This window comes from Copadichromis virginalis, linkage group LG1 (genome assembly GCF_057382275.1).
Source record: "Copadichromis virginalis isolate Kocher_CV1m ecotype Utaka linkage group LG1, C_Virginalis_male_GT1.1, whole genome shotgun sequence".
Classification (NCBI taxonomy): Eukaryota; Metazoa; Chordata; class Actinopteri; order Cichliformes; family Cichlidae; genus Copadichromis; species Copadichromis virginalis.
This window is the reverse complement of record NC_140618.1, coordinates 28,244,545-28,271,892: the sequence shown is the minus strand read 5'-3', so window position 1 is coordinate 28,271,892 and position 27,348 is coordinate 28,244,545. Positions and strand designations below refer to the sequence as shown.

Sequence of the window (27,348 nt, the reverse complement as noted above, 5' to 3'; positions counted from 1 at the left end):
ATTTATTTAGATCTTCATCAGAGGTTAGAAAAACTCAAAACCACAGTGTCATAAATGATACACCTGTTGTTGGATGGTTAAACACAGCATGCTGTCCAATCAACGAAAGTGCTTTAAATGAGAGCACCAGCCCAGGTGCACTGACCTGAAAGTGATGCACATTGTTTCCATAAATTTCCTACTAAACTTGTTGGAACGGCACATAATCCATAAAGTGTTTGAGGGCAGGCCTGAGATAGATTATTTGTGTTAATACATTTTCTTTCTTCGATATATCGATGGGTTGTGTGCGAGCTAACAGAGAGACAGTTTCTTCTGGTGCACAGATCTCAGATCTCAGATCTCTGTTGGACAAACTTGTGATTTGGGGATGAATAAAATTTAATTTGACTTGCTATTAAATTTCCAAAATTAGCACTCATCACCATCTCTGAGATCTCCCCCCGCTCGCTCTGTTGTCTCCCAGTTGCTTTATTTCCGACAACACAATTGAAATTTCTCTTGCCCAGGTGTGAAGTCCAAAAAAGCCCCTGTAACTGTGATTTTTACACGAGGACTCTCAGTAATTCTTCTTTTGTTTTATTATATCAGAGAAGAAACCAAAGTGGGCGTTCTGTCAGGTGCATAAGCGTCAAATATTATGAATGCCTGTTCCCTTTATAACAATCTGAAATAAATAGATAAAACCTGTCAGCCCACCTTAAACATCACACAGTAGGACTTTGAAATGTGAGGTTTTGATTTATTTACATCAAAAGCTATTTCTGTTTTTCAGTCAGCCTGTTTAATTAGCTATACGCTTCACCCTTGTTTCGGCTCACCAACCTGATCAATCTCGCTTTCCCCTGGAAACAAGGGCTGTCCATCACTCAGCTCCCCGAGGATACACCCCACCGACCACATGTCCACCGCCTTTCCATAAGGAGCCCTGAGACGGAGAAAAACAGACAAATATGTAATCATCAAATACAGCAAAAAGACCTCGTTAATTAGACGGTAGGGTGATAATAATGAGAGAGGAAATGAAAATGGCGAGGAAAAAGGGTAAAAACCAAGTCCCCGAATGAAGAGGAGACGATTATGAGAGGGGTGACAGCGAGGCGGGGGTGATAGAATTCACGGAGGTGGTGCAATTAAAATAAAACGATCGATGTTGTGTTTCTGATGGAGAAGCTCATAAAGAAGATGGTCATTTCTGAGGGAACAGAGCTGAGAAGTCTGGTGAGAAATGGTGAGAGATCTGGCAGCAGAGAAGCAGAGGAGAGGTGGTGTTGGAGGGAGAGAGTATTTGAGTGGGCGGCATTCAAACGCTGTCTCAATAAATGTTCCAGGGCATTTACTAAATCAGGCTACAGAACCGAGGCTAGATGACGTTCAGCTGTCTCCAAGCTAGAATGGACATTAAATGCAGCAAAAGCACCAAAACAACATCGGCAAGAGAAGTCCACGAGGAAAGTGAAATTTGATCTGTGGGTATGGTGTGTGCATGGTGGCTCATGTCATAATGCAGCAGATAAATCACTGACTGTTTTTCCAGCCATCTGAATTAAAGAAATGAAATGAAATGAAAATTTTTACAGTGAAATTACATTAAAAAAAGGTTTGTTAGCTTAATTTCGTGCTCAAAAACACACAGAGATGCAGTTAGAGCTCACTAAGTGGGTGACAGTTATCATACAGGCAATAATCAGTCAACTTTTGTGTTTTGTCAACTTTTATTCAGCATAATGCAGTAATGTTTATTATATTTGCCCAGATGTAATAAAACCCAAATAAACACAATCCAGTTAGACTTACTGGGGATTTGGGAGTGTTTGTGTCATGTAAAAGTCCAGATATAGAGCATGTCGAATCATATTTAACTAGCTTTTACAGCTGAGGTCTCTTAGACTGAACGGAATGAATACATCGCTTTCAGTAGTGAACTAATTAAAAATGAAATTGGTTTGTCAATTTTCATTAAATTATAAAAGAATATAGGACGAATTAAAAAGATGAAATCGTGTTCAGTACGGTTTTTGAGCTGTTTGAGAGAAAGCCCGCTTTTTACAAGGAAACAAAAACAGCCTATTTGCAGACACAGTGAAAGCACAGACTTCATTTCTGAACATCCATTAATAGTTTTCTTTTAAGAGTAATTTTACAAGATTTTCATATTTATTGATTTGCCTGCTGCTTGGACAATAGATTCACTCTAAAAGGAAAAAAATCTATAGTTCCAGTGTCTTTTACACATACTCATCAGCCACTTTGTTAGGAAAAAAAATTATTCAACTGCTTGTTAATGTAAATATCTAATCAGCCAATCGCATGGCAGAAACTCAATGCAATTATGCACGTCGACATGGTCAAGGCGAGCTGCAGAATTTCAAACTGAGCATCAGAATGGGGGAAAAATGTTTAAGGAACTGTTGATCTTCTGGGATTTTGCCACACAACCATCTCTGGGGTTTACAGAGTGGTCCAAAAATGCTGAGCAGCAGCTCTCTCACCAAAAACCCCTTGTTTATACCAGAGGAGAACGGCAAGGCTGCTTAGAGCTGATAGTAACTTAAATAACCACAAACAAGGTATGCAGAGGAACACCTCACAATATGCTGAATCTTGAAGAAGAAGACCACACTGGTTGTCATTCTTCTAAGAACAAGAAAATTAGGCTACAGTTCACATGAACTCACTAGAACAGAAGATTGATTTGTGACATTCAGATTGTAGTATTTTGGCATAAACATCATGAAAGCATGGATCCTTCCTACCTGTCAATGGTGTCGGGGATATTTTCTTGGTACATTTTATTTATACTGATGAATGCATGCTGGTACATATGCAATAAAATAAGTCTCACATTAGCCCAGACACTTTAAGTCTATTTTTACTGGCCTCCTGTTTAAACAGATTAAAATCGTGTTCATTTCTTCTTCTTCGTGTTATTCCAGAAAATGCAGCTGGACATTTTTGGGATCTTTGGAAAGTTTGGCCTCAGTTTGTAATGAGATGAGATCTCTATTTAAAGCTGCTTTGATATAATAAGATTTCTGCTATAACTTGCATTTATTCGTGTCAGGCTGTAGGCACGAGCGGATACATTAAACATATAATGCAAAAATGAATGAGTATTAGCTGAGAAAATGAGACCAGTACTGTGTTATTTTGTTTAAGGTACGGTGGTATCACAAGAGAAAAGCTGATACCCTCTGTGGAAAAACACAGAAACATATCTTGTGCTGTGTGCTCTTTCCTTCGCTTCATGTTTCTCACTTCAGCTCCTGCATATATACATGTATGCACAGACATGCACACGCAGATGCACACACAGGAACTCACCCCAGCAGCAGCTCAGGTGAGCGGTACCACCTTGTGGCGACATACTCAGTGTAGTTGGCATCTGTTCCTTCAGACAGGTTACGAGCAAAACCTGAGCCAGAGTAACAGATATTCAATAAATCACGTACACCTGATTCTGTATGTTACACAGCCATCACGTTGAAGTGTGATAATATACAATTTAGACTCTTTCAAAGATCAATTAAAAACAAAAAAAGGACTCTCAGTGTTCAAGTAATTTGGACAGCTTAGTAACAACACGGTCTTCCCATGTGATCAAACTAATTAGTTATGTCACTGCAGGCAGTTGGAGACTGTGCTTTGGAAAAGTGTCGTACAGCGAGTCCATTTTAATCATAAAAAAGTCACAATAAACAGAACGCCAGCTCCAACAGTGAATAACAAACAAATCTCACCCCAGCTGACTAAATAGCATTGCATTAGCCAATTATGCAACGCTAACTAACCATGTGACCCTGCTGATACTGACGCTAATGTAAAACACACACCTGGAAAACAGTAAAATGGCAAAGACGTGTCATATCAATGCACTTTATTAGTGTTTTACAGAGAAAATAGGTGCTTCACTAATTGGACTTCTTTGGCGGATTAATTGTGTTAAAACCCAGCAGGCTGCACTTTGAAATGCTGCTTGGCTGCTTCCCAAATGGCAGAATTGATCCTTCTGATATACAACTTACAAGGTGACAAATTAAAGGTGGGATTTTTCACACCAAACTAAGCCCAAAAAACCAAAATGGGCACAATGCAATCACAGACATAACTGCAAAAACTCAAATAATCACAATCAATCGGCAGCTGAAAGCGATTTACTGTGTTAAAGAGTTTGCTTGATTTTAAAAGCAGTTATCATCACTCGAGCAGCGAAATGTGCATGGTCTGGGAGTTTTTACTGCCTTGCACACAGACTCTAAATCCTTACAGCACCGTGACACATGGCTGGCTGCTGTAAAAAACCGAAGAAGACTCACCAAAGTCACAAAGTTTGAGAACATCCTCAGAGCTGATAAGGAGGTTCTCTGGTTTAATATCTGGAAGAAAAACGAGGCATTAACAATATGCTTCAAATGCTGTCCTACTACATGAATACGTAACATGAATACAAGACAACAATATACATTTTTTACAGCTTCAGTTTCCCTCCTATGACAGTACTTTGTCTTAGCAAACTATTCTTGATGTGTGGAAAGGCTCAACCAACATGCTCATGTACACCACATAATTTGAACTGAATTCCTCCTTTTTGAATCATTATTGAATCACAAAAGTGTGATTTCCAGATGTGACATTAGACCGGGTGACACTTCCTCACCTCTGTGCACAATCTCATTCTTGTGACACCAGTTGATGGCTTTGATGAGCTGGTAAATATAGCTGCGGACTTTGTCAGGTGGAGCACCGTTGGGCATTTCCTCTAGTAGCTCCAGCATATTCTGCAAGGTGCAAGAAATTCCCTGTTAGAAAGTGTGCTCTAAAAATATTAATGGTGTTAACCTTTAATTTCTTTTTTGTTTCTTTTTTTAATTTTAGCCCTGACAGGGGGTGAGAGGGGACACCATGCTAAATCACTAGAGTACAGCATGAAAATAAAACCTGTCATAAAATAAACACTTGGCCGGGTACCCTGGCAACACAGTGGGGAATACCATTACTCACCAACAGCATAGTTCATATGTTGCCATGGCGACACTTTTTAATGCTTAAGTGAGCAGTCTCAAAATCCTGAAACTTAGAAGTAGGCTAGGAATCTAGATACGGCAGAGCAGAGAGGAGGAACGTGTGCGAAGTCAAATGATAACGACGCAGTCGCTGAACTGACCCTCTCAACATATTCGAAGACGAGGTAGAGCTTCCCCCGCCTCCGAAAAGCCTCCTTCAACTCGACGATGTTGTCCTGCTTCAGTGTCCGAAGCATCTTCAGCTCCCGAAGAGTGGTCTCTTTGACCTCCTCATTTTCTGTTCGGAAATTAAAGCAGCAGAAATTAGACAGCAGCTCCTCTCTTCTCTCCTAACTTCCTGGCTCACTCCACTCACCTTCACTGTCTTTGAACTTCTTAATCGCCACCAGCTCATTGGTTTCCTGTGAAGACATGAGGATAAAAGTCAAATCAAGCCACTTACCAAGACAAAGACAAACACCTCAACAACCAGACCTATACGACACAAGACCATTAAGATCAAAGAAGAAGTAAGAAATAGAAAGTATCTGCAGAACAACAACGACAAAAAAAGGTAAAAAGAAAGAGAGAGGACATTTAAATTCCACTCCTGCCCACTCCTAACATTAAGAAGGAAAAGTTGCCGTGGCAGTGCCAAAACAAGAGCGATGCTGGTGCTCTCATTTCAGTTATTTTACTCAGGGCTATCTCTCTCACACACATATGCACACAAGTCCGCACATACACACGGACAGACAAAACAGCACTTCTTTGGCATAGCTAAAACGCTCTTAGGCCTCCTTCAGCTTCTTGCAGGTTGCTTGATTGACCTTGCTGAATTTTTACAACACAAGCGCAGATTTTTGCTGCTGCTAGACTGCCATGGCCCAGCAGAAGCACACTTTAAAAAGCCTCTTAGCAACTACTGCAAAAGGATGGACCCTCAGTCTATACCATAGGAACTTGACTCTGTACTGTATGGACTGGAGCATGCTATTGGATGGAAAATGCATGATTTTTCAGAGGTAAACGCAGTGATTTACATGTGTGCCAGCTTGTTTGATGCTAGGTGATTACATTTCCCCTACATACAATAATATTGCAGTCATATAATGCAACAGCCTGACTTTTTTCACTGAAAATCAAACACCAGGCCTACTTTGTTGAAAGAAAGTAGCAATTTTAGGACTAAGTGGAATCTCCATGACTCTAGCACAGTCCTTCTCGCTGCATGCATTAATTGTTTTATTTAGCGTCTGTGTTGAAGCTAAAGCTACTAGTGATACAGTGTCTCTCAACATGTGTTACCTCATATAAAATGATACAAAGCAAATGTTGTGCATGTCACAACATAAAGCAAAAAGTCTTGTTGCAGTCAACATGACATTGTTTGTCTATTTGGTGTTGATGTTATACCCAGAGGCTCTACGAGAATTACAACATACTGGGCAGTGTCCTTGGCCGCTCTTGTGTCCCGCTATTGTTCTTTTGTTTTCTGTGGAATAGGCAACAGAATCGGCCTCAGTGTGGGGAAAAGCCAGCGTGATGATGAGCTACGCGTCATTTGTAGTGCTTTTGCTCACACAAACAAATCGTTTGACTGCCTGTGCGTTTTTTCAGTACAAAGTTGTCTGTTTAGAGATTTTTACATGAGAGGCAAATGAAATGAAACAACAAGGATTTACAGCTCTGACAGCACTTAATCCTCAGAGTAAAGTTAGAGATTTTAGCCAAGGGGGGAAAAATCTGAAGAGCAAACTGGGAGCTTTACAGTGTTTACTAGACAGACAAAAACACACACACCAGCAGCCATGCACCATATGGGACATTTCGAGCTCTGTGGTAGCAATATCTAAAGCGCTGATGATACTTGTGCTCATGTGTGGGCTCTTTGACCTGCACTGATTTACCTTTGAAACCACAGATATGTCAGCACACTCCAAAATAGCCTCACCTTTGCTAATTTGCTGCTGCTGATTTAAACAAGTCACACAAAGTACATAAAAAAGCAAAGCTTAAATGCCCCCCTGACCCAAGAGGTACAACCTATGGATCAGCAGAAGGTCATGCTGACCAAGAAGCAGCCGATAGCTCAGTGCTTTAACGTCAAAAGAAGGAAGCAGTTAGTGAGCTGAGGATCCCGAGGAGACAACTCAAAAGGAACAATACCGAGCAGTAGTCGAGACTAGCCAGACTCAAGACAGTTGTACAACATCTGGGGCTCATTAACAAAATCCTATCTGACGATGTTAACACCGCCATAGTTACTATCTCCACTGCCAGCAGCCCATGGATAAGTACAAAATTTCCGTAACTGAGGCTCTCAAAACTGCCAAACAGAGTCTCACACCTCTGGCTACTAGTCTGAAGAGATAAAGCAGAGAAGCAGAGTTCAAAAGAACAAACGGCCTGCTCTCCAAAGACCCTTTCACCGATAGAGTCAGAGACTCTAAGACCAGGCAGACCAACCTGAGCACTGCCTGGACTGACTGCAAGAAAGCCTGTGCCTTACATGGACTACGGGAGTGTTTGGTGCTATAAAAGATTAATGGTGTACTAATAGCCTTCATCAGGTACTGAATGAATCTCTGGAAGACAACAACTCCATGCTAACTGCACAAGTCACCATCAAAGTTCAGATTACATCAAGGTGATACACTGTTCCTGCTGCTGTGCTGTATAGGCCTCAACACCCTCAGCCAGCTCATCACAGCAAGTGGTTATAGAAACACATTCAGGAGTTGAATGACCATCTGCCACCTCCTGTACATGGATGGCATCAAGCTGTATGCCAGGAGCAAGTGAGACATTGACTCACTGATATATCTCATCAGGATCTACAGCAAGGACATCAGGATGTCATTTGGACTGAATAAGTGTTGCTGTAAGGATGGCAAAGAGAGGGAAGATGATCCAGACTGTCTAAATTTTGATTCACCTTCAAAATCAGACTCTAAGCAAAGTGTGTCCTTCATAATAAAAGCTTGCAAACAACAAATATTGCAGCCAATTGCTGGGGCTCATAAATGATGCTGGCTCTTCTGTATATAATGAGCTATTCAATTCTTTTTTTTCTTTTATATAGCACCAAATCACAACAACAGTTGGCTCAAGGTACTTCATTTTGTGATGTAAACTCGCTACAGTAATGCATGAATATAATGGACTATTGTGTGGATGCCATAGTGGTTTAAGCAGGATATGTTTAAAAAATTTGGCCTTTCAAAATAAGACCTACTCAATAACCAAATTCCATTTTAATACGCTTCTTTCCTGTCTCCTTCACACTTGGACATGGGAGAGACAAATGTCTACACTTTGTCTCTCATTTCTAAAAAGACTAGCTAAATAGTACTAGACTGTCAAAATAAAAGCTTGCAAATAGTAAAGCTTCTTTTCAGGGCTGAAAAGGATAGTGGGTTTTATTCTTTCAATTATGACTACTACTGTAAAAACAGGATGCCTGCAAAAGCTTTAGACTTTCAGAATAAAATTCCTTTCATATTCTAAAGACCATTCCACACCTGTTTCTTTTTATCCACGGTTATTTATTCATTCATTTATTTATTTATGTTTGGCTACCTAAATCTTGACCTTAAAATGTCTTACAGCTTCCCCAAAGCTATTATTTGGTTAGCTCTTACTTGTGGTGACATCTTCATGGCCAGCTGGTGCATTGGGACACTCAAAATTTCCTGAGAAATGTACGTCTTTTTGTTTTCTAGTTTTTTCTTTTTCTTACAATTATTATTATGCTTTCAAATTGCTTTGGATTGAAAAGTGAAATTAACACATCAGGTTTTGATCACAAAGATTTTAAACGGAGAAATTCAAGTAAAACCTGCGTGAGAATCTATAACCAGTAAATGAATGGGACTGTAATGTGACAAACCACTTAAACAAGTAATCAATTATCAAAGAGTCACTGATGAATTTTCTGCTGGTCGCCTACCAGTAATTAATTAACAAGTCCTCTCAGCCCTCCAGCACTGCACTGAGATCCTGTATAGGCACCAGGAAACACTGGCTGTGTAGGTTGTGCTATTGTCACTCCAAAAACACAAATTCAAGATAACACAAGCTTCTATGCACACACCCACATACGCTAATAAAAACACTTGCATAAAGTGGCGGAACATTGCACAAACGCTGGCGCACGTTCACTAGACTAATTATATGTGCCATCAAATGCATACTGTGAGGTGAAGCATATATAATTTACAAATGAACATACATTTAAAATGCATTTAATTCCTTCCTTGTACAGTTCCTGTGTCACCGGGTAAGGTTTTAGCCCAGCACATACAGCCTGCAGGCATGATTCTCTTAACTACACGCAGGTCTGCTGAAGACTCCTAACAGGGTGACCCATTTACCATCAGCGTAGTCTCCCTGTTCGATACATCCCTCTGCATCTCCTTCTCTCCATCGTGCACGCACACACATTCACACATTGCTTCTCTGTCTCTCTCCCTCAGCTACCCTTTTCTCTTTTGCCCTGCTTCCAGCTGAGAAAAGTAAAAATAACTGCTCTCTTGCAGCAAAGCTAAAAAGCTTTTATTGCAATGGTCTGAATCTTTGGCTCCAAGTGTGTGTGAAAATGAATCCCTACACTGTCATATAAATGAGAAACATGTCACATGTCACTTCTTAGTAACCCAGAGGAAGGGAAGCAATACCCAGTTTAACATACCCACACTTTGACAGCTGGTATTTAATTTCTTATGAAATGGAGATTTGCTGAAAACAACAAATCTGTGGTCCAGAGAAAGAAAAAAAAAGTCTGTGACAGAAAAATACTGAATTTTAAAGATATGCTATGTTATTAGCTGTTTCATTTGTGCTATGCAAGCATGGAAATATTAACTGTTCTTGTGCCAGAGTGGACTTTGTGACACACACACACACACACACACACACACACACACACACACACACACACACACACCACAGTGTAAAGAAAGGTCATCTTTTAAAATCATGGCTATAATAAATTAATATAAAGACTGAACATTGTCATAGCCTATGTAGGCAGGCATACTGTGAGGTGAGCTCTGTTACTGAACAAGCCTGCCAATGAGACTCGACAGCAGAACGAGTACGCTGATGGTAAAGCTAAAATATTAGCTAAGTTAGGTGGTATTTTCACCTCTGTGCATTAAGTTAGGGTCACCTTTACTGTTAAGCTCATATCTTGTTTTCTACCACCCAAAAAATGCATATAGAACGCTTGGAATTTAAAAGTCACTATTATCACTCACTAGTCCCTCAGATATTTTATGCACATCATATTTAATTAAAAGTTAATGACTCAGAATGGTTTTTATGGAGTAATCAATACAGTACAATAAACCTTGGAGAGTAATGGTTATGCTCTAGTGGTATTTTGCTCTCCTGCTCTGTCTCTCACTTTGTGTCTGACTAAAGTGCATACAATAATACAAACAGTACCAATAACCACTGGAAAGTAATTTACTGGTAAATGGTAAATGGACTGGTTCTTACTGTATGCAGTGCTTTTCTACTCTACTGAAGCACTCAAAGCACATTTATACAACTCGCCTCATTCACCCAACCGCTTTTTTCTATACGTAAGTGCTTTCTTTCTAACATTCACACTCTGATGGATGCATCAGAGCAACTTGGGGTTAGTATCTTGCTCAAAAATATTTGGCATGCGGACTGAAGCAGTCACCTTCTGATTAGTAGATTACCTGCCTTACCTCTTTAGCTACAGCCACCAAAAAGATTTATTTTAATTTGACTGGGATTTACTATGCTTTGGCATTTCTCTGTGTCTCTTAGACATATTAGGATTCTGCCATAACGGGTAGACAAACATTTCTCTCACAAATGCAGGGTTTATCTTTAGAGCACAAAGACAGTACAAAGAGCCAAAAAACTTAAGCCTTCCTCCACAACAGGCCAATATGCTTAAGAGATGAGGCGCTGTCCAAATTTACATTCAGCTGCATCCTGCATGTTAATACATCTGGTTCCCAGATTTTTCTTCTAGCTTCTCTTTTATCTGTCCCTCTTTGAATTTCAACTTCCTGCCTAACCACTGTGTTCTACTTACAGTGTCATTTTGTTCATGTTCTCAGAATGCAAGTATATGCATATTCAGAATGTCACTCAATATGTATAATTTATGGCTTTTTTGAAAGTTTTATGAAGCACAGCAAAGTAAGGACGTCATAATGATAGGATATATTGGATGAAACATGCTCAGACTGTATGGTATGTAGGAAAATAGACTACAGGGAAAACACCAACCAATCCTGAGTACTCAATGCTAAGTCTGCCTTTAAACATTCAGTTATCAAAAACATTCAATTATCTGTCTGTTAAAAACAACCGAAACATTGAGGACAATTAAAAAAAAAAAAAAAAAATCACAAAATAGCCACAAACCTATTCTGTGTGCACTGACAATATCAAAAAAGTACAAATTATAGACACATAGAATCCAAACACATAAGGAGGTCAAGTAACTTTAAACTGTCACTAAACAGATGGCAATTTCAATGTTTCTGCACATCTAAGCGTAAAGTGTCTTTAAAAACAATGTGCAATTTAGCTTCTTTAATCTTTAAATTTGCTTTAGTGTTTATATTGAAGAAAGCCCCGAAAATTTATTTCAACAGGCACAGCGTGGAGCAATCTGTTTCACATGTAAACCACATCAGTGCTTATCAAAAAGGGCCCCCTTTGTTAGTTTCAGTGTAATTAAGCTCTTCGTTAAGGTCTATTTATTAATGAATGTCTGAATACAGGTGCTCATATTTGCTGTAATCCGCCATTAACCCCATTCCTCTCTGACCAAGCCAGGATACCAATGTGTGTGTGTGTGTGTGTGTGTGTGTGTGTGTGTGTGTGTGTGTGTGTGTTCAATTGTAACATGCTGATTCATCCACAGATGTTTTTATATTCCAAGATTGCTTCCAAGTTTATTGACTAATGTGCTTGAATAGCTGCATTGTTTGTAGCTGACAGCATTATTCCTGCTTTCTAAAACATCAGTGCTCCACTCAGCATACCGGCAGTCAACTTGCCTAAGACTGATTCAAAAGCCTGGAAAAGCCCTAAATAAGCCTGATCAATGAACACATAAAATACAAAAATCTGAAAAGACGAATGGAAAATACTTGACTATCAATCCAAACCACTGTGTCTGTATCGTACTTTCACATGGGCTGTCTGGTTATTGTACTGCACCATGTAAAAAGAGGTGAGATTTATTGGAGAAGACTATATTGTGAATTTAAAGGTTTAATAAATAAAAATCGTAAATAAACAATCACACTAACTAAAACTAATTAAAACCACTGACTGAAAATCATGTTTTCTGAACATCAAGCTCATCACTTTAGACAAAGTTGGGTTAGACATTAGGTGCCATTTTTATAAATGAATAACTAGTGGTTGTGAACGAAGTACTACGTAACACAATTGTCATTCATAAGAAATTACCGTAATCATTTGAATTAACAGTAACAAAATTTGCTTTTACACTAAGTACTGCTTTATTTAAGAGGCAAATATTGAACTTTTTTCGTTAACTACAGCTGCAGTCATATATTCACAGTCACCACATTCACCAAAAAAAGGAAAAAAAAGAAATTGAGTGCAGTTTGAATTTCTTTTGCATTTCCTCCACAAAGGGTTATAAGTATACATACAGGCTCACACATATATATGGATACACTCACATTAATATTTGGTTAAATATCCTTTAGCAAGTTGTAAGTCAAGCAGACGCTTTGGTAGCCATAAACTACCTTCAATAACGCTGCATATTTAGGCTGGATATTTGACCACTCTTCTTGGCACAGTTAGTTGGTTATATTCTAAAAATTCTCAGTAGAGCTGAGGTCAGGGCTTTGGGAAAGTCATTCCAGAAGCCTATGTTAACGTGAATGATTTATTAATTCCAGAACCCGTTTTGATGTGTTTGGGATCATTGTCCTCCTGTTGGAACATACAACTATGTCCAAGTTTTGTTGATTTGGGCTGAAGTTTAAAAATTTGGAGGTAGTCTGCCTTTATTATTCCATCCACTGTTCCCTCAAAGCATGATGCTACCACCACCATGCTTGATAGTTGCTATAGTCTTCTTAGGCCTGAGATACTCACCTTTACTCTTGTCACTGTGTCCAAAAATCTTAGTCTTTGTCTCGTGTGACCATAAAATTTTCTTCAGAAGGTATTTGGCTTGTCCATTTGAGCAGCTTCTTTCTTCGTTGGCTTTACTGTGGACAGCGACGCTGGTGTTTCAGCAGTTTCCAGTTCATAGCAGCCTTGAGACTCAGCAGTTCCTGGGTTGTTTTTGAACATCTGCACATTTCTTCTCATTGGAGGGTAAAAGTCTGGGTCCTTTTTCAGACCCTGGCGAAGTGTTGACACATCCAAATAAGTTGTACTTATGTAAACTGTTTGAACTGAATTTCTTGGACTCTGTTGTTGTTTAGAAATGACTCAGAAACCTATAGTTCAGCCTGTATGTATACTTTTGTCCTTCAGCCAATTAGAGAAAGTTTAAATTGTTTTTTAAAGTCATTAAGCATACAGCAACAACAATCATTCACCCTGGAAAAAAAACAATTTAAAGAAATCATTCAAATTTAAAAGTTACCATGACTTCTATGTCCATGTGTGTAAACTTCGGACAACAACTCTACGTTGACTTGAAAGCTATAGCTACATATTACTTTGCAAAAATGGACAGAATTTCATTAGAAGGGGGTTAATCTACACAACTACCTTCTGTAAGTTTAAGCACATTTAGCTGCTAATTATGATCACGTAGCAAAAAGCTTTGTTATTTCTGAAAGATGAAATAACAACCTACTTCCTACTAACTGAATTAATAAGGTATTAAATATGTCTTTGGTAAATTTGTTACATTTTTTTACCCTCAAAATTCACAGCATATAAGCAACATGCACAGGTAGCAGCGTGCTGTGCTGTCACTGTGACCTGCTCACGCTTCTTGACTATTAGGCTATACTTGTTCTTGGCGCTAATAGAAAACAACAGAAACAATGCTGAATGGATATGCATGATGCCAAACCACAGAACTACGTGGGGGCCTTTCAGATTTGACAATATAAAAACTCTAATAAAGATAACTGACTGCACACGTTTAACATGACCAGTAGAGATAAAAGGTGCTAACTGAATGAGTGTGTTAGCTTACAACTTATTTTGCAGATAACTTTCAACAGCGTAGCAGCAATCATCATGCAAGTTTACCTAATGTTACATTGTGTAGGATGGGTCCAATAAAATCTATCAGACAATATCCTCCTGAGGCATGTCGTATATTCCAGTGAATTGTGGCATTAATTAAAAAAATATACTGGCAACCACCAGTGCTACCCCCAAGCCTACGAGCAGACACCCCTATGGTATCACTTTCAAAATCCCATGTCGCCTTGTTCTTGAGTCATCACATTCACAAACTTAGGTGTGTATGTCGCCCACCTGACATGGCGACAAAATACCCAGTCACCCAGTTGCCCTCATATCCAACTGCACAACTCTTCTGTTTGGCCCACAAGCCCATGCAGAGAGTCTAAACACATGATGGCAGTAAGAGAAAAAGGAGAGATTTGACGTGGTTGGGAAGGAAATGTTTCATTCCTAAAATTTATTCAAATATTACAAAACTGGCCCTTTGTATTTTGCCTCATTTCCTTTTGACTGGTTGGTATTCACATGCGAGCCTTATTAGAAGTCACACTGTGAAAATTTGTCCTTCAGCTGCAGGCGGTCTTTGGTTGCATGTGCACTAGTGTTTTGCAGAGCAGTTTTAATAAATTTGGACTAAAGTCCAAAATTTCAACAGTGTAAAAAAGGTCTTTGAGCTTTGTTTGAGAATTCCCAATCATTACAAGTCAAAAAGACAAACAATGTAATGTAATCATTTTGATTTGGAAAGTTCTCACATGTTGAGAAAATTCATTTACTTTATAAACAGACTGCAGAGAAACAAGTAATAGGACCATATAACAGCTAAAGATAAGCTTGAAACCGCACAGTTATATTAAGTAAGACACAGCTGGATGAGTCACACCTTCAGCCCTTTCATTCATGCATACAAAGTACATTAATGGCTCACATTTAATAACTTTGTTTTAAGAGTCACCGCTAAAATCCAACGTGATCTAACAATGTCTGTCAGAGAACATTCAGACTCATGCTTACAGCGTGACACAGTGAGTAAGCACCAAGTAAGTGATTCATATGAGGGTGCACATGTGCAAGTGGTGACATTAAAGTTTCTAATCTACCTTTAAGGTGGCTGTAACCATTCTTTCACTCTAAAGGGATTCCCTGTCTATTCATCCATCCCATCATCCGATAAATAAACCACTTTCTCCACTATTTTTTAGGACATAAATGCAATACTAACAGTTCCATCTGCCTCAGCTTTACCTTGTGTTTTATAACAATTGGCAAATGATAATAACTTGCATGATAAACACTTGCTTGGCATTGCAAGTATAAGTACCCTAGCACAAATAGCCTCACAGCTTTGAGATGTGCTTTTGGTGAGGCTGCAAATGTTGGTGTGCATGAGGTAAATTTTGCCATCTGCCAATGAGCACAGTGGTCTGTAGCTCAAAATTTGTGACCACGCACATTGTCTGCAAAACAAATGGACCAACTGTGGGTGTGTTAGAAAAGCGAAATGAACTTTATTTCGTTTTGCATTATAATTGCTCGCTGGTCGATTTTGTGCAATAGCAGAATCTTCCAAACTAAGCCATCAATAAATGTTCTCTATGAAAACAGCAGATCTGTTCCTTATTAAATGAATTAGACCTGTAAGTCTAAGCTGTACTTATACAGCTTGTCTCCCTACTGTAAGCTACAGAAATATGGTTGTTAAAATACAGACCAGACGCTTTATATGGAAAAAAAAGTAGTGGTAATCTTTCAGCTGTTTTCAGTCCCATTGCCACAGATGTATAAAATCCAGCACATAGCCATGCAGTCTGGCTTTACAACCATTTGTGAAAGAATGATTTGTTCTACAGAGCTCACTGGTTGTAATTTCTTCCCTCCCTCAATTGTAAATGATAACATTGCAAAAGAGAAGTTTCTAAGAACCACTACAACTCAGCGACAAAGGGTCAGACCACTGGAGTTACAGAGCGGGGTCACTGAATGCTGAGATGCATAGTATGTAAAAGTTGCTAGTGCTCTACAGACATCCAAACCTTCTCCGGCATTAACATCTGCACAAAACTGGGAGCTGGGAGCTTCAGGGTATCCGTTTCCATTACTGAGCAGCTACTCTTGATAATGTGTAGGTGGCTCAGCACTTCTGTCTACATAGTATATCGACTTAGAGCCAAGCAAAGGATTTCCTCCATTACTGTATGCTTTTACAATGGGTTAAAACACGCTAGCTAACATTTCAGGGATGAAATAGGGATGAAACATCACTGTTGACATTGTAGTTTTCTGAGTATTTTAACCATCATACCAGTCACATTTGTTTCAGTCTTCATCACTGTACCATTCTTCTCAGTGAAAGTTTGCCACCATCCAAACACTTTACATCACAATAAAACAAACCAGGCATACTGTAAGACTCTGAGAAATCAGAAATACTATCTTACCTTATGCCTGCACTTGAGCACCACTCCATATGCTCCTGGACAAGAAGAAATGGAGAGAAAGATGCAAACGCTCAATAAAAAAGTGAGACTCAGATGTGGTGTTAAAGTTTTGACATCTTAATTATGCTTTGACCTCCAAACCTCAAACAAACAGGTTCATGAAAAAGAAGTACAGTAGGTGAGAACCACCAGAGAAACAGCCGTTAATAGGTGAGGCGGAGGCATGCATACTCGCTCTCCCACACACAACACACACTCACAGCTATACCTTTCACAAGTAACACACACACACACACACACACACACACACACACACACACACACACACACACACACACACACACACACACACACACACACCGTGTCCCTGTTCCTGTCTTTACTAAGACAGATGATTGTGTCAGTTTAACAAGACTGGGATGATGGCTGATATTTCAGAAGTCGAGTCTCTGGCTCTGTCCTGCAAGGATGTCAGCTGGACTCGCATTTGCTGAAGTTAATGTTTTCCACGTCTTTCCAAATTGCTCTTTTTGCTGTTCAGATCACATATGCAACGTAATGGGTTAGGTAATGCTGCTTGTCTTTCTGCCACAATCGGTCTGTTTTTGTGGCAATGGCCTGATTTCTGTGCAGAGTTTTAGAGATTTTTATAGCTTCAGTCTTACGGAGAATGATGCCCTTTTGCCTTGACACCATCTGTCACTTAGCTTGCTTTCGGAGTTACTTTCAGTGTTTATTTTTTTCTTGTTTTTCTTTTTTTTTGTGAAAGGAAATTAAAAACAACAACAATTAAAACCTATTTTTTTATAATGATATTTCTTATCATAAGATTTTTGATTCATTCAAATATTTATCTGTTTGCTATAGGGGCAGAAAGAGGTGCAGATATGAAGAGAAGCCTGTAGAAATATAGTTTGTCTTTACAGAAAAACTGTAGAAATGGTCTCTGTGGTAACATTTATGCAGTTCCAGAGTTTTACAAAGTTGATTTACTTACATGGTAAAACAAACATTTTATCAATACACATAAATTGCTGGCAATAAATGGCACAGACCTCTCACAAGCGTGTGCATGAGTTACATGATTATGGGAATTTCAAAAACCCACTTAAGTTGTTTCATAATTCCTTTCTTACTTTCTCCATGGACAACGATAGGTGAGTGGTGCTAGTTAGAGTATTTAATGTCCCAGCAGTATTACAAGTACACGTACAAATGTGTTTCTTTGATAAATCACAGGAACATGAATGTGTAAATAAGCAGTAAGGAGAGAATGGTGACTCCTAAATAACATTCTTAAACCCATTGTTCCTTCACTGGGCTGGTTTCAGTCATTATGCAAATGTACTGTTTATAAGATCGGGGAAACCTGCAGTTTCTCCCACAAAACGCTACGTCCAGATGAACAGAATCAACTTTTGGAGATTCTTAAGAAAGATCCTTACAACATTCAAACTCCCTGTTTAGCTAACTGCATTCTAAAAGGAAACACTTAAAAAATATTAGAAGCTAAAAATGCAGCAGCTGTTTATTCAGATCTTTTTTTTTTAAATTCTCTGTCACGTTTGAAAAACATGTAGCAACTGTGAAGGACTTTTGTCTACAAAGAACAAAATGTTCTGAAGTTGCTTTACCTCTGATTCATGAGTATGACAAAAAATCTTCTTTATAGTTTTGCTGACTAAAGTTTACATACATTGTAGGGGTGCAACGATACACAAAATTCACGGTTCGGTTCGATACTTTGGTGTCACAGTTCGATATTTTTTCGATACAAAAAAAAATGTTCATGCCTTTTTAATTTGTCATTTATTAAAATTATAAATATATATTTTAACTCAAAAGTACAGTTTTTAAATTTAATGTTGCTGAAACAAAAAAGTAATAAAAAATAAATATATCTGATTGAGGAATCACTCATCTTTGGAAAAGAGAGTTTATTACAGAGAAATGGCTCTTTCCAAAATAAAAGCTATACTATACGCTTCTTCTGGGCTATATTCTCAGCAGCATATTAAACATATCAGGTCCCCATAAGGAGAATCATGTGCTAACGGCGGTAAAGTTTGTAGCAGTGCTTGTTGTTTTTGTCTGCTTCCACTTGTCTTTGCACTAGGATGATGTCAGAGTAAATGTGCAGTCATATTCGTTGTGTTCCCACTAGTGCTGTCAGCGTTAATCTCGTTGAAATGACTTTAACTCCACAACACCGCAAATCTCCGTTAACGAGCTACTGTGGATCGCCCTGTGCATGGGGCTGGACGGCCAACACCTTAACAGCAAACTGTGCTAACACACTAGCTCCCAAAAATGTAATTGAGCATTGCGTGACACATCCGACATACTGTTTTACTTTAGTCCATGACACGCTTACCTTCAGGGTCATACGTCACATGAAAACCAAAATAGTTCCAAACGCCAGATCTGAATGAGGGTGGGGGAGGTTCAATTTGCCATTTTGCAAGGAGAGCTTAACTTCTGTCTCGCTAGCTTGCCCTGCGCTCAGTGAATCTGCGTTCGACTACTCTGCCTAGGCTGCATTGTCGAGTGCTCAACACAGACAGCATCGTCAGAAGGAAAGTTGATAAAATAAATTAAAAATTTTGTATTGTTTGATACATATGCTTACCGAACCGAAAGCACTGTATCGAACGTTCAATATCGACACGAGTACCCCTAATACATTGGTATTAGGATATATTTAGAGAAAAAAAGACACAATTTCACTGGAAGAAAAAGATGAAACAATTTTTAGTGATAGCATACATTTAAAATACAGCAAACCCATCTGTGTCAACGCTGAAGAAAAATGGCAATACAATAAAAAAGCGAGTTGGCAGAGACAAGTTAACTTTAATATATGCCGCCAGGGTTACACTGTATATATAAAACATACTCTGTGTAAAGTATGAAAAATGTGTACACACAGAGCTTTTAACATGAGAAAAACAAACAAACAGAAAACTGGATGAAAACTGTTATTGCGGTTCGTTGTGTACATAACTTTTTGATAGATGTAGTAACGAGTGCTGGTGTAGATCACAGTTTGCGAGAATTACCAACAGCAGAATAAACACTTGGCTACTCTGTCTTCTCACATTACAGTAAGGCAGGAATACATGTCGATCCAGCTCAGTCAAATCAGCTGCAAATCACGCTGCTGGCTACAAGAAGCAGAAGCTACACGGATTGCTAATTAAAGGGCGTTTGTGTGGCTCACTTAAGAGTCACTCACAGCTAAAAGTGCAATTTTATTTATTTTATTTATATAAACCTTAAAGAAAAGTACGATTAGGAATAAAAATAGCAGAATCAAGGATGAGCTTTTCCGAAAAACCAAGACTAATTTATGCTGTTGAAAATTTCACAAAGTTGATTTGCAAGAATTACTTACATGCATATTCAACATTTCAGCAATACTCATATGGTGCTGAAAAATGTGTGGTTTCTACGATTTCTTAATAAGGCATTTTACATCCTCCAAGCTAAACACTTCCAACCAAAACCATATACAGTGCTTTTCTCATCTATAAACAGGATGTCTTTGTCAGACAGGCACTGCTAATTTTATCCTAAGCAGTAAAACAAGTGATTATATTAAATCATCTCATACTAACCAAGAACAAAGTAAGGCTAGAGTAGCATTGAAAGTTAGAACTACCTGTACATGGCAAATTCAGCGTTTTATAGATTGAAGCAATATTAGTTTCATCAGCACTACAAATCAGTTCTTGCTCTTGAGTTTGGAATGTCTTTTAATTCAATAAGTAATTTTAATTGAAACTAGATTTTCTAAGCAGTGCTTATCAAACTCAGCACTTCTTTCTGGCCAGGAAGGCGCTGATCCTACCCTTTGAACTAAAGGCTTTAGGCATGGGAACCCATTGGCTATCATCTGATAACATTTTGGGGCTTCCGGAGTAGCCAGACTTCCTATCCCACATGAAAGTTATCATTTAGCAATGCAGACAAATTCAAAGAAAAAATCTAATTGAATAAAAATGTGCAATTCTTTGGACTGGCTGTTTACCTGTATGCAAACAACACCTTCTTAAACATGTTTGGTCTAAACAAAAATCTTGTCCCCGTGCCTGCAGATTCTGCATATTCATACTCATATTTTTGTTTGCTGCACCAAGACCAAGAAGGGTTGGACTGCACTGATGATGATGATAATCACACAGAATAGAAGCAACTGAACGTGATTAAGGAATAAAAACAGAGACTGTTAGAGAAGATAAACTGAGCAGCAGAGGGGTGAGCATGCTTGACTGTTAACATACTGATTAAATTAGTGCTGTGGAAAGGATCCAAACAACAGGTATATGCAGGGGATGTTTTCAATTTGCAAAACGGGAAAGAGCGAGGCTTCATAGTAAAACCTTTAAAGGCATTCTTATCAAACAGGCATACATGCAAACAAAAAAACCCAAAACAATTTTGTTTTAAGATAAATATGGCGACCTAATGACCAAAGCTATTATTATAACGAATTAGACATTACTCCATGGGAGACTTCACCACACTCTGAGGCTCATGCGCCCCTTTAAAATCTGCCTGTGCTCAAAAATGCTAAAGTAGGATATATACTCTCTGTCAACAGCTATGTGTGTAGGTTTCAGCTGTGCAGTGTAAGACACCTGAATCCCATTAAAATGTACACTGGTTATGACCCCAGTGTTACCAGCAACAGTACATAAAGTCTTCAAGTTTTAAAGCATGCAGTGAAATCTGCCGTGTAAAATCCACCCACCTTCGCCCACAATGCCAAGGACTTCAAACTTATTCATTACATCACCGAGAGTGAGGGCTCCTCCAGCGGGTGAAATGAGCTGCTCGGGTTTTTAGCGAGGAGACTCCTGCTTTGACCAGCCGGTGGAGTGAACTGTGGACTCCAGGAGGAACATTGCAAGCGTCTGACCACAGCCCATCTTCACTCCCTTTACACCATAGCTTCTCTCTTTCCCTCTCTCTGCCTCTTTTCTGGACTTTTTAAAAATATCTCTTATTATTGTAATTATTAGGTATCTGAGTCGAGTGTATTCAGATGTCCTTTGCGCTCCCTTTATTCCATGTGCTGATGTCCTTCTTCTACTTCCATCCAACACTACATGCCGGCAAACCTGGAAGACCAGAGACAAAAACAAAGATGCAATTAAATATGTTGTCAAAGGGTCTCTCTGAAGGTCCAAATATCCCATCATTCCTTGCACAGGGAGTTGCATGCTCTTAGTCTTCCTGACACAGACAGTGAATAAGTAGGACATGTAGATATACAGAAAGACAATATTTCCTTGAGGACATGTTTAAATAACTCATGGCTTAAGCATGACTTCCACACAGATCCCATCTATTCTAATTAGCTATACATCAACATGGAGGATGCTGCAGGAAGCATGTCAACAACATAGGTGCTCAGAAGATCCTCAGAAGAGGATTCTTCTGAGTGATCCCCTACCCTTTTCTCTACCGTCCCTACAAAAAAAGGGATTTTTGCTATTTAATAAAGTTATTGACAGCCATTGGATGGAGTGCTTTAATATCCATGGTGCGAGGAGAATGAATCCTCTTTAATTTGCCTACAGCACTCGGCAACCATCAGCAGGTCAAAGTTTTCACTTATCCGATAAAACATCTCCGCACTTACTAAATGGGTTGGCACAATTTTGGTAACAAACAGTGATGCATGATATAGCCCACAGATTTCGGCCTGACTTTCCCTCTGGAGACGCCAGCTGAGTGATGTTTGTGGTTTTCAGTGAAAGGTCTCTACTTGATTAACCATCACATTCTGTGTCGTCATTCGTGTTTCCTGTCGTCAACTCCAAAAAAATTTGTCAAGTACTTTATGTAATCCCAGAAAGCTGATTGTGTTCATCATCTTGGTGGGAGAAATGTTTCGTCACTCATCCAAGTGAGTGATAGTGACTGAAGAAGTCACTTGGATGAGTGATTAAACGTTTCTCCCACTGTAAACACGACATCCAGGTGAACACGATCAAGCTTTCTGGGATTTCCTTACCTGGATGCATGCATCAAGATATTTTACATAACACCTAAATATTGCAAAACTATTAACAGTTTTTGTGTTTGGGCTAACAAGGAAGTGTTAACAAGGTAAACTGGATGTTGAACACAGTAAAAATGACACATTCTTGGTATTAGCAAGTTAACCCTCTGAGGTCTAAGTCATCACAACTCAAACAAGCAAAAATAATATGTAATTATGGTTTTTAATGAGTTGTTCTCCCAGTTTTAGCAATCACAGAACAAAGAAAATAATCATTCTAAATGACAAACATCAAAATCTACTCTCATTAGTTCCTCAAATAGGTCTGCTTTGTCTTTCTCCAAACTATAGCATTAGGGTAAGAATTGGGTCATCATTACAACCTACACCTCAGCAATACCCTCTCAGGTGTGGCGTCAGACTTGAACTTAGCTCCGAGCACTCGATCACACAGCGTGACAACACCCAGATCATCTGTAGAATTATTGGGTGAAATTCAATCAAGGAAAGCGGATGTGTAAATTCACGTCTGCGTCAGGAGGATTTAGAACAATCCCGGTGACCTCTTGGGTTTTAAGCTAAAGGATCATTAGGTCAAAAACAGTTGTTTTACTTTCCAAAACCACTCTCACATCAGCAACAGTTACACTTTGTGAAGTGACCGCTGTCTCTGCAGAACTCTGAATCTGCCAAGCCGAGATGGTTGATGTAAAGATTTAACATTCTCCCTCTTTGCTTATAGTTACCCCTCAATCTTTCTGTGAGGTTATTATACATCTATGTACAAGTAATATTGTTATTATTTTGTTTAAGCAAAGCAAAGAAAAAAAAGCCCCAGAACAATTACATCTAAAGGCAGACTGTCTCTTGTCACACATCCAAAAACTGACCACGAATATTAAATGCCTCTTTTGTAATGTGAATGCTGCTGGACAGGAACCATCAAAGCTTCTCACGGTATCAGTCCAACTTCATTTGTATAACACTTGATTTATTCAGCAGTGCAAAAAAACACTTTAATGTTGACTTGGCTCATGTGCCTGTGTGGGCGTTTTCCTATGCAGTGTACGCTCCACACAGCTAAGTCTTTCCAGGGGAAGAGATAAGGTGGACGTTAAGGCCACCCATGGCTTGTCATTTAAGGACAGTGGGTAGTGAATTAATTCGTAGTGCACATTTTAATAGGTATACGCCAGCGACAAGAGTGATCTATGAGACATTAGAGCTCATACTTTAGGGAGGAAATAAAATGGATACAGCATGCATTCGGTTTATTGATAAGCTGCTTCCTCTCCTTGCAAAACGAAATGGAAACAAGGTGAAAACATCACCGTGAAGGTCCAGAAAATACTGAATGAATATAGAATGGACGGCAACACGACACTGCAACTGAGGCTCGTTGGAGTCTGCCTGCAAAGAAACCTCGGCAATAAGTGAGTTTGGGAGTGTAAATTTAATAGGCAGGTGCGTGCGTCCGCGTGCACGAGACTATGTGTGTTTGCGTGAGGTGAGAGAGGGGGTGGGGGGAGGATAGTAATGCTGCTCTCTCTGCACCGAAACTGCGTCTCTTTCGTCGCTGCGTTGCAGAGCGCACCACCATTCCATCGCTGTCCACGCGATTCTCAGCCTACACAGCAACCAGTGCATACATTATAACGGTCCACGTTCACGACAATGTTGCACAACAACATCCACAATTCAAGAAGAAAAAAAGCCTTCACTCATGAACCCGTGGTAAGACATCATTCCCAACACATACCAAAAATGAAATCAAATCAAATCCGACGAGATAACGAGTAAAAAACCTCACCGTTTAAACCACGCGAAGGTTTACCTGCAGATGCGATGTGACGCCTGTACGAGGTGAGAAAGCTCAATCTGTGAAGCACGGAGCATCATGCCCATGAAAATGATGATGTGGGAAGACGAAGAAACATCATGTGGAGCGACAGGAGATGGAGGAGGGGGGAAACCCGGGCCTGTGCGTCGTGACACGATCAAATGTCCTACTCACTCAGTCTTTGGACGGACGGTAGACCGAATCCGCAGGCATAACGCCGATGACGGGGTGTCAATGTACCGTCAACAGTTCTTCAGAGGCTCCGCGTTCATAGCCTCAGCATCAGCTGGTTATAGCAGCAAAATCGTCATTCCTCTGAGCGACGCTGCGCACAGCCAATAGAAACACGGACGTCTGCGCGTTCCAGCAGTGGTTTAAGATCCACAGCGAGTCGAGATAAAATAAAACTTTGGGATGGAAATGCAGTCCAGCGCACTGTTTGTTGAGCGTTTGATAAGCCCGGTGATCGTCTCCTTCCAGCAGCACGCAGATTTTTACACTGTTAATTACTGCTGCTGCCTCCCTCCCCTCCCCTTTGGTCAACCCATGTTGTGTCACTGATTAAAAATCTTCCTGCAGCTCCTCTCCACTCGCTCTCACCTACACCTCCCCTCCACCAATGCACTAATTGGCGAAATCGGTGTGAATCCACTGGACTCACGGACACTGCATCGACCGGCTTCGTAATGAGAGCAGGTGTTAGAAAGATGGTGCACATTAAATGCTGCATTATTTTGTTTGTGTGTGACACCCCCCCCCCCCCCCCCCCACACACACACACACACACACACCTCCTTCTGGTCTCGGTTTGACCTTCTCGAGTTCATTTTGGCAGGTGTGATTTATCTTTTCTGAGGAAATGTGGTTAACGTGTTCATAAGATAAATGTTTTTTTCAGTTTCCGTCCAGTAGCCATTAGGAGAATAGTTTATGGAGAAAGAGGAATGCCATTAAGGCGTGTATTTATGTAAACTGTAGCAAATATCAGCAAATATAGGCTAAATGTACCTTAAAAAATTACTTACCTTTTTGTCTGAGCAACATTTGTTATACTAAAAGTTAATGACTTACAAACCCCAGTTGTCCTTTTTCAGACTGAGAGCTCTACCTGTGCCTGTATTGGATCATTTTGTCTGCCAGTGCATCACAGTGTGTGGGGTGATTGTTTATTAAAATCTAAACCTATTAAAGTAATTCCCAATGCAACAAGATACCACAATAATTATAGCACGAGGCTTGAGATTATTTCTAAATTTATGTAAAAGAAAAAGATATTACAATAAACTATTAAACTAAAACAAACAAACAAACAGGTTTCTCTGTACTGTTATGTCTATACTAAATCTGAATACATAATAGCATCCAGATAAATGGCCAGCTCATTTCTTTTGCTACACAAAGAAGTAAAAGTGCAAACATGAAATCAATTTTAAATGCCAGCCCTGCAGTTTGCTGCAGCAGCACCGTATATGTTGGTTTAACACATTACATTGTTTTAGCACATTATGACTGGATTAGTAACCCCAGTCATTAACATGGGCTTTATTACTGTGGAGAAAGATGACATTTGAATTACTTTGTTGCTTGATATGTGACAAAGTGTCAGTTTCAAACAGTACAGTTTTATAAATGTTTTAATGGACAGTAGCCAACTGACTATTATGTTACATGTTGTGTGGTGTCATTTGGTTGGTGAATGTGCATAACCATTTTACAAAGGAAAAAAAACACTTTGCCACTTGGATTTCATACCACAATTACTATGAGAGAGAAAAGTAATTACTGTTCATATACTGAGATTTGCTTTCTGCCACAGTGTCACAACTGGAAGAGGATCTTCACTTATAAACTACTGCCATGTGACAATATTTCTAGACTATTATGTAGCTATCTTTTAAATCTGTAGCTGTGTTACATAACTAATGCATTTAACTGAAATACTGTACACAAAACATACTTGAGGAACCTTAGTTTAGTATTTCTGTTACTCTATACTACTTTGGATGTTTATTCCATTACATTTCAGGTAGAAACAGTTCATTCATTACTCCTATATAGTATGGTGCTGTTATAGTCACTGAATAAATAAATGGAGAAAGAAAAAAAAGGGGGGGAAATATACTAGAATTAACCCAAAAGGCGTTTTTATACCCATGAAATTAAAAAAAGCAAAACAAAAAAGTGACAAATGTTCAATTAGCATTATTACAAATACTTTTTACACAAATAAATACAACATACAAAATGTTACCTAATTATATTGGTTACAATCAATTAAAATGCAATTTTAGAAAACTGAACTGTTTGAAACAGACACGTTGTTACAACTGAAGTAACAAAGCAAACAAAATGAACTCCTTCTCAACCAGCCATGATTATATCAGCTTTGATAATATACCACAAATCACATCATTGTCATTTGCTGATTTTACTATTTAAAATGCATGATTTTCGCGAAAGCGCATTTATAGTTTTACATTAATAAATTATTCAAAATTCAAAATTGTAAATTTTGAATGTAACTGCTCTGTTGTTACTGTAACACAGATTACGTGTCTGTTTTTTCAGCTAATTTAATTTATTGATTAAAAACATTTTTTAATTATTAACACAGCTTACCTTCCGTCACTTACATTTCATGTCATCTCTATTCTCATCACCCCCTGTGTGATAATTAGCATGCCACAATAACAAAAATACACATAAAGAAAAAGATTTTCGTTTCCACGTGACATGCTGTTTAATATAAATACCCAACATGAATCAATACTTACTTAATACAAGGCCTAATTAATATTTCCCCTGCTCTAACCTGGTTATTTTTTTAACAAGAAGGGAAAAAAAAGAAAAAATGAATTACAG

The 27,348-nt window shown here is 39.0% G+C and overlaps 1 protein-coding gene across 6 annotated transcripts in view; it reads right to left on the bottom strand.

Moving 5' to 3' along the window:
- cdkl5 (cyclin dependent kinase like 5) overlaps positions 1 to 24,996 on the bottom strand; it is a 42,611-nt gene extending 17,615 nt beyond the window's left edge. For 3 of the 6 annotated variants that reach the window (XM_085457822.1, XM_085457845.1, XM_085457862.1), the window contains exons 1-9: positions 24,481 to 24,996; positions 21,390 to 21,759; positions 16,637 to 16,671; positions 5,380 to 5,425; positions 5,165 to 5,301; positions 4,658 to 4,778; positions 4,317 to 4,376; positions 3,325 to 3,415; positions 826 to 928 (exon numbers count right to left, since the gene is read on the bottom strand). In XM_085457822.1, coding sequence (XP_085313948.1) covers positions 826 to 928; positions 3,325 to 3,415; positions 4,317 to 4,376; positions 4,658 to 4,778; positions 5,165 to 5,301; positions 5,380 to 5,425; positions 16,637 to 16,671; positions 21,390 to 21,426 — 630 coding nt within the window. In that variant the 5' untranslated portion in view covers positions 21,427 to 21,759; positions 24,481 to 24,996. Of the gene's footprint in view, positions 1 to 825; positions 929 to 3,324; positions 3,416 to 4,316; positions 4,377 to 4,657; positions 4,779 to 5,164; positions 5,302 to 5,379; positions 5,426 to 16,636; positions 16,672 to 21,389; positions 21,760 to 24,456 lie in introns of all 6 variants that reach the window. The other 3 variants (XM_085457830.1, XM_085457838.1, XM_085457855.1) reach the window with 3 other exon arrangements.
- Positions 24,997 to 27,348: the final 2,352 nt, after the last annotated feature.